At 50.7% G+C, this 7,806-nt stretch overlaps 1 protein-coding gene across 3 annotated transcripts in view; it reads left to right on the plus strand.

Annotated features, from left to right (window-relative positions):
- The window catches only part of HINFP (histone H4 transcription factor), a 14,890-nt gene extending 8,982 nt beyond the window's left edge, over window positions 1-5,908 (plus strand). Inside the window, exons 1-9 of one of the 3 annotated variants that reach the window (XM_024751801.1) lie at window positions 483-675; window positions 2,190-2,419; window positions 2,711-2,822; window positions 3,002-3,154; window positions 3,686-3,763; window positions 3,850-3,970; window positions 4,057-4,195; window positions 4,293-4,417; window positions 4,937-5,908. In XM_024751801.1, the coding sequence (XP_024607569.1) occupies window positions 489-675; window positions 2,190-2,419; window positions 2,711-2,822; window positions 3,002-3,154; window positions 3,686-3,763; window positions 3,850-3,970; window positions 4,057-4,195; window positions 4,293-4,417; window positions 4,937-5,360 (1,569 nt within the window). In that variant the 5' untranslated portion in view covers window positions 483-488 and the 3' untranslated portion in view covers window positions 5,361-5,908. The other 2 variants (XM_024751802.1, XM_024751803.1) reach the window with 2 other exon arrangements.
- Window positions 5,909-7,806: the final 1,898 nt, after the last annotated feature.

Consider the following 7,806-nt stretch of genomic DNA (forward strand, 5'->3'; position numbering starts at 1 on the left):
AAAGGGCTTGTTACTCCATTCTGAAATGAGGATGTTCAGGAGTAGAGGGTTAAGTTACTTGGCCAGGGTTGCACAGCTAAGTAGGTGGTGGACAGAGGCGTGTGGATTTGAACCCTGGGTCATTCCCCAAAGCCTTCTTTTTGAACCTGAGCATTGTTCTGCTTGCTGTAGGAGTAATTAATTCCTTCTTGGCGGGTTGCTCTGAAGCTCCTTGAAAAAATGTCTGTTGAAGCTCTCAGCTTAGAGCCTGGTACATGCTCAGTAATGTTAGTTTGTATTCTCCTTTCCCAAGAGCAGCAGACAGCTTCCAGGGGTGTAAGGAACTGCTACTCTGTCCTTATTGAAAAAGCATGGAGTTTGTCACGGGCCACTGGAAAATGTCTGCTGGGTCTAGGCCGGCTGCCCGCCCAGCTGTTTATGCCCAACAGCACTTGGGTGGAATCCTGGCAGCTGCTGATTTCTTCCTCCCCCTCTCTAGGGTGAAGGCCATGCCGCCCCCTGGGAAAGTCCCTCGAAAGGAGAACCTGGGGCTGCAGTGTGAGTGGGGGTCCTGCTCCTTTGTGTGCTCAGCCATGGAGGAGTTCTGCGAGCACGTCACCCAGCACCTGCAGCAGCACCTGCAGGGCTCCGGGGAGGAGGAGGAGGAGGAGGAGGAGGAGGAGGAGGACCCGCTGGGTAAGGAAGCAGGACACAGCAGGGGAGAGCGCTTGAGGGATGGTGGAAAAGCTGATTTTCCTTGCTGCACGGGGGGAAGGCAGCCGGCAAGAGTGGTGGTTTATTTTCCTAATTGTGCTTTTTTTTTGGTTTGTTTATAAAAGCACTGTAGACTTATTATAGAAAACTCATTCAACAAGGATATATGGAATGAACCTGCCATCCTGCCATCAAAAGTCAATTACTGGGCTCCGCTGGTGGCGCAGTGGTTGGGAGTCCGCCTGCCGATGCAGGGGACACGGGTTCGTGCCCCGGTCTGGGAAGATCCCACATGCCGTGGAGCGGCTGGGCCCGTGAGCCATGGCCACTGGGCCTGTGCGTCCGGAGCCTGTGCTCCGCAACGGGAGAGGCCACGACAGTGAGAGGCCCGCGTACCGCATCTCTCTGCATGTGTATACATAAGTTAGATATGATTTTATTTTTTTGAAAAGGATCATATTGTACAAGCTGTTGGCAAGCTGCTTTTTTCACTCTGGTAGTGTCTTTCAATTTTTTTTTTTTTTTTTTTTTTTTTTTTGACCACAAAATTTTTTTTTTTTTTTTTTTTTTTACTGTGACCACCAGTTAGGAATACATCTTACTTATATCACAACCCTGTACACAAAAGTTAAAAAATACTAAAAACAATACTTTCCTTTATTAAATTCCCTCTGAGTTATTCCATCTTATTCTCTTTCATTAAAAAAAAAGTGTGATTTGCAATCCCCTAAACTGATTTCACTACCCACTAATGGGTCACAACACAGTTTGAAAAACTCTGTTCTACAGAAGGTATAGAGACACCTCTCCTTCCCCCACCTCAAATTCTGTTTTGAGTCTAGTGACTGCGAACTATAACTCATAGCTTCAAAAGTCAAGTAATATTTATACAGAAGAGAAATTAGGGGATTATTATATTTTTAAAAGCATCTACTTTTCAAAACAAGTAAACCCTTGTAAAGCAGTGGAAATTTGGTGCTTAGACAGATGCTAGAGAGACAGGAAGTGGAACTGAATAGTGCTAGGGAATAGTCCATCCTAGGGAAGGCCGATCTTGGGCAGCATAAGGACTTCTGGTTTGACAGGCAGGAGTGGGAGGTGTCTCAGGTTCTTGGGAACAGCAGAAACTCGGAGCCACTGTAGCAAATGCCAGCCACACGTGCTGTCTCTGAGTCACTGGCACTGGGACATGCACACACTGTCCCCCTACCTAGACCGCACTTCCCCTCCACCTGGTTGCAGTCTAATATTTATACATGTGATTATTTGATGTTTTTTTCTCCCTGCCTGAAAGCTGTACGAGGACAAAGACTGGGACTCTTTTTTACTCGTCGTTGTATCCCTGGTGCCTGGCACACAGTTAGTGGTCATTAAATACTAGTATTTGCTGAGTGAATTCCTGGCATACCAGGTCAGTCTGGCATCCTCCCTTGCTGCTAAGTGGACGGAGAGCTCTGGAAAGTATCAGACTCTTCCTTCTAAACCCCTTTTTGCAGAGGAAGAATTCTCCTGCTTGTGGCAGGAGTGCGGCTTTTGTTCTCTGGACAGTTCTGCGGATCTTGTGCGCCATGTCTACTTCCACTGCTACCACACCAAGCTGAAACAGTGCGGGCTGCAGGCCCTGCAGAGCCAGGCCGACCTCAGCCCCTGCGTCCTGGACTTCCAGAGCCGCAACCTCATCCCTGACATCCCTGACCACTTCCTGTGTCTGTGGGAACACTGTGAGGTCAGCAGGCAGAGCCAGTAATAACGGCTGGAGGGAAGTTGGGGATTTCAACTAAAGATGCCTTGACCCTTTCAGGAGGAGGAGTTGTGGCTCGTGGGCTTTCAGGGATGCCCTGTATTCCTGAGGTTCCCGCTAGTAGCCCTCCTACATTTCTGGGTAGCCCCCTTGCTCAAACTTTCCTATCCCCACCAAGTTAATTTGGGAGAGAGCCGAGAAGCCCCCTTTGGACACCTAGGGGTAAGAGTCCCTCCACCCACCCTCAGTCCTTACCCCAAGTTGCTCCTGGCACAGAGCTCCTTCGACAATCCCGAGTGGTTCTATCGGCATGTGGAAGCGCACAGCCTGTGCTGTGAGTACCAGGCAGTCGGCAAGGACAACCACGTGGTGCTGTGTGGCTGGAAAGGTATGGCCGCTCCGTAATTTCTGACCTCTGAAGAAACCTTGGGGTTGCTAAGGGGCCAGGGCAGCTAGGGGTGGGACCAGTCCTGCAGGGCAAGGTTGGCTGCTGACTGGAGAGACGTGGGGGTACCAGAGCCTCCTCTGAGGGTTTGTAGCTGGACCTGACCGGACCTTCCTTCCCAGGCTGTACGTGCACCTTCAAGGACCGCTTTAAGCTTCGAGAGCACCTCCGTAGCCATACCCAGGAGAAGGTGGTGGCCTGCCCCACCTGCGGGGGCATGTTTGCCAACAACACCAAGTTCTTAGATCACATCCGTCGCCAGACCTCGTTGGATCGTAAGCGGTCGGAGCAGGGGCATGGGTGCAGGCTTGGAGTGGAGGTTGGGGGCACATTCCCAGGAGAGGGGACCCCTGAAGGTATCTGCAAGTTGGCTGCGTCTACCTTAAGGGCTCAGTCACCTACCGCAGTCTCTGCTGATAGAGACTCATTAGACGTTGTTATTCCATGCTTACTGTGTGCCACAGCTCTTATCTCAGTGAATCCTAGCAGCAGCCCCATGAGGTAGGCCTCTTGTCCACGCTTTTGGCAGATGAGGAAACTGAGGCTCAGAGAGGTTAAATCGCTTACCTGAGATCACACAGCTAGTAAGTGGTCAAGCCGGCATTCTAATTCAGCTTCTCAACTCCAAGTCCCATGCTCTTTCTGTGATACTATGTCCGTCCATAGTTCCCTAAGCTCCCCGCTCCTCCTCTCCTCTGGTGGTTCCCTTCTGCCTGGGATGGTTCCCCTCTCCCAGCTTGCTCTCCTCTCTGTGCCTCTCCACCATCCCTCACAACCCACCCTCTCTTCTGCCCGCCCCACCACAGAGCAACACTTCCAGTGCTCTCACTGTTCCAAGAGATTTGCCACAGAGCGGCTGCTGCGGGACCACATGCGTAACCATGGTGAGTAGCTGGCCACGCCTTTCGTCCTGGCCCACCCTCCAAGCTTCCACTAGCCCTCGGATCACAGCCTCCTCTCTGCTCCTCAGTGAACCACTACAAGTGCCCTCTGTGCGACATGACCTGCCCACTGCCATCCTCCCTCCGAAACCACATGCGCTTTCGCCACAGCGAGGACCGGCCCTTTAAATGTGACTATTGTGACTACAGGTAAAGGGAAACAGGGACTGGACATCAGAAAACTTGTGTTTCAGGGTCCCCCATGCCCTCTGACCCCTCCTGACCTCTCTCGGCAGCTGCAAGAATCTGATCGACCTCCGGAAGCACCTGGATACCCATAGCAAGGAGCCAGCCTACAGGTGTGATTTCGAGAACTGCACCTTCAGTGCCCGGTCGCTCTGCTCTATCAAGTCCCATTACCGAAAAGTGCATGAAGTGAGTGGGGCTGATGGTGGGGAAGGGCCAGCAGAAGTGTCGGGGAGCCCGAGGTTCGGGGGGAATCTAGCCTCACTCTCCCTCCCCTCCCCCCCAGGGAGACTCAGAGCCGAGATACAGATGCCACGTGTGTGACAAATGCTTCACGAGGGGCAACAACCTCACCGTGCACCTTCGCAAGAAACACCAGTTCAAGTGGCCCTCAGGGCACCCCCGTTTTCGGTACGCTCCTCCCAGATTCCCACACTTTTTCTTCATACCTTTCAACAATTTAGAGACCTTGAATTTGATGGTGCTTTGATGTCCACCATCTCCATTTAGGTTCAAGGAACCTCGAGAATAGTGGTGGGGCAAAGATTATTTTTCTGATTTTTGAATCCAAGGCACGATGCCAGAAACAGTAGATGGTGCCAAAAGCCCTGTAGCCGGAACCAGAGTGTGAGCCCAAGGGTCCTAATCTGTAGCTCCATGGCCTGCTCATAAATCCGCTGACAACACTACTGTCCAGTACAGATAATTCCTCCCTCTCCCCTTCCCTCCCCTCCCTTTCCTTTTTGAGTAATGATCCTTCTTGCCTTTTCTTCTAAATATTCCAATAAGGACCTTTTTTGTCTTTTACCTCCATCACTTAGAATCCCAGAGCTGCTTTCCCTCATATTTGTCCCTTACCACGCCAATCTCCAGGCCACTTCTGCCTCCCCCTGCCCTTGTTTGCTGCCCTCTGTGCTCCTCCTTCACCAGGTACAAGGAGCATGAAGACGGCTACATGCGGCTGCAGCTGGTTCGCTATGAGAGTGTGGAGCTGACACAGCAACTGCTGCGGCAGCCACCAGAGGGATCGAGCCTGGGAGCATCACTGAATGAGAGCAGCCTGCAGGGCATCATTCTAGAAACAGTACCAGGGGGGCCAGGACCCCAGGAAGAGGCTGAAGAGGAAGAGGAAGGTGGGGGTGGTGAGGGGACAGCCCTCTCGGCCTCTCAGGACACTTCTAGCTCTGTCATCCACGTGGTGAATCAGACCAGCGCCCAAGGTGAGCGAGAGATTGTCTACTATGTGCTGTCTGAAGCCCCGGGAGAGCCACCTCCAGCCTCTGAGCCCTGCTCCGGGGGCGTCATGGAAGAGCTTCAGGGAGTAGCTGAGGAGCCACAAGTCCAGATGGTGTGAAGGCTGCAGACCCTGACCGTTGCTACCCCAGACCCCAGCTGGGGTTTGAGCCGGGCTGGCGGCAGTGCCCCTAGTGGGCAGCCCTTGCCAATGGATGCCTTTAGGAGTGGTGCTGAGAGCGGTGTGGTCCTCTCTGGACCCGGCTTGCATCATTCGGCAGACTGAGGGACTTCCCTTTTGTGCCAGACCACATTCTGTGGGGATCCTGAGGAGTTTGGATTCTTTGGGGGGGCACCCTGGTTGTGTGTGTTCTTGTAGAGGGGGCTAGTGTCAGGCTTAACCCTAACCCCCAGACGTGCTAGAAGAGTGATTAAAATCCATAGTCAACTCACATCCATTCCTGTCTTAGGGGTCCTTAGGCCCAGGGATGACATGTAACTGATCCCTGCAAGGGCCTTTTCCTCACAACCAGCCAAGGCATTTCCCTCTAAATGGTTCCTCCTACAAACCCCAAGGACTTTCATGGTCATCCTCAGGGATGGGATTGGAGGCACTGAGTATGTGCGTAACAATTGTTTTTGGTAATAAAAGAAACGCTTGGGCCATTACTCACTTCTTCTTCCTTATGTTTGGTGGTATTAACTAGATAATGAGGAGATACAGCTGCCCAGAAGAGGAGCTGAATAATTAGGAGCTGAATAAACCCCTTTTAGTGACTGGGGTTTGTTTTGTTTTGAACTGTCCTCTTGTTCCCTGCCCCTCCCCCGCACCCCACCTTTGGTGAAACTCCTCCATTTCTTCTTGGAACATCTACCATCTCTATAGAGGTCCCAGGCATAGGCCAGGAGTGGGCAGTAGAACACTCTAGGACGGACGAGTGGGGCTTGCCAGGAAGCCAGAGCACCCAGGCTGGCCCCACGCTCTGAGTGCTGGTTAGAAGCCAGCACCTCTGGGTTGGGGGTTCTTTACCTGTGGAGCTGTGGGACTAAGAAGGAGGCTTAGGGCGGAGGGTGGATGTGGAAGCCCTAGGGGATAGCAGGTACTGGGGGTCCAGGAGCCAAGTTAGAAGGTTGTGTGTCTGAATGTGCATTTTCCTGAGGAAAAGGGTCTGTTTTTTCAGTAGATCCTCAAAGGGGTTGGAACCCTCCTAAACAAGAACCATTTTTTTAGGCCTGTCCAGTCACATCTTAGTGCTCTGTGTCATTCTTAGGGTCTCTGCCACTCTCAAGAGGTCAGGGAAGTACTCTCAGGGGTCTTGGATGGGCAGGAAGCTGCCCCAAAAGTGTTGTTTTAACACTTTTTAAAGAGGACTAAATAATTCTTACTACAAAAACTGTGTGCCTGTTGCTGAAAGAATTAGGAAAGAGAAGTCTCTTCATTAATTCCATCAGCCATTTACTGAGTTCTTCCTATAGTCCGGGTTTTGTGACAGGTGCTAAGGCTACAAAATGGATAAACCCAGGCAGGATCTGCCCCGGAGGGACTTGCAGTACAGAGGCGAGGAAAGACCTAAATGGAGTGAGGTAAGTGAGAGGCCTGTCAGGGTTCATTGAGGAGGCTCAAAGCAGGAGCTGACAGTATTACTTGGCCAAGGGATCAAGAAGGGCTTTGTCAAGGAAACAACTAGAGCTACCATCTGCAAAGGGGTGGCCGGTTTTTTCCGAGCAGGGGAGACTAGGTCTGTAAACGAATCTAAAGGGGTACTTTGTGGTCTGCAGCACAGAGGGCAGTGGGTTGTGGAGAGAGACAAGACTGGGAAGGAAGGCAAAGCCGCCCAGAAGGACTGCATCAAGTTTTAGAACGGTGATTCTGCCAGTGATGGGGAGTGAGAGAGCAGGCAGATGCAAGTTAGGGGGCTGCTGCAGGAATTCAGGCAAGAAATAATGAGGGCTTTAAGGTCAAGTCAATGTAGATGTTCACTTCGCCTCTGCAAGAGCCCCTTCAAGAAATAGCAACGTGTTCTCTAACACCATATACGAAAATCTCAAAATGGTAAAAGACCTAAATGTAAGACTGGAAACCATAAAACTCCTAGAGGAAAACATAGGCAGAACACTCTTTGACATAAATTGTAGCAATATTTTTTTGGATCTGTCCTAAGGCATAGGAAATAAAAGCAGAAGTAAACAAATGGGACCTAAATAAACATAAAAGCTTCTGCACAGAAAAGGAGACCATAAACGAAATGAAAAGACAACCTACAGAATGGGAGAAAATATTTGCAAATGATACGACCAATAGGGGATTAATATCCAAAATGTAAAAAGAGCTCACACAACTCAACGTCAAAAAAACAAACTGACTAGAAATTGGGCAGAAGAACCGAAGAGACATTTTTCCAAAGAGGACACGCAGATGGCCAACAGGCATATGAAAATATGCTCAACGTGGCTAATCATCAGGGAAATGCAAATCAAAACCACAATGAGATATCACCTCACGCCTGTCAGAATGGCTGACATCAAAAAGAACACAAAGAACATGTTGGTGAGGATGTGGAGAAAAC

This window comes from Neophocaena asiaeorientalis, unplaced genomic scaffold, assembly GCF_003031525.2.
Source record: "Neophocaena asiaeorientalis asiaeorientalis breed wild unplaced genomic scaffold, Neophocaena_asiaeorientalis_V1.1 scaffold479, whole genome shotgun sequence".
Classification (NCBI taxonomy): domain Eukaryota; kingdom Metazoa; phylum Chordata; class Mammalia; order Artiodactyla; family Phocoenidae; genus Neophocaena; species Neophocaena asiaeorientalis.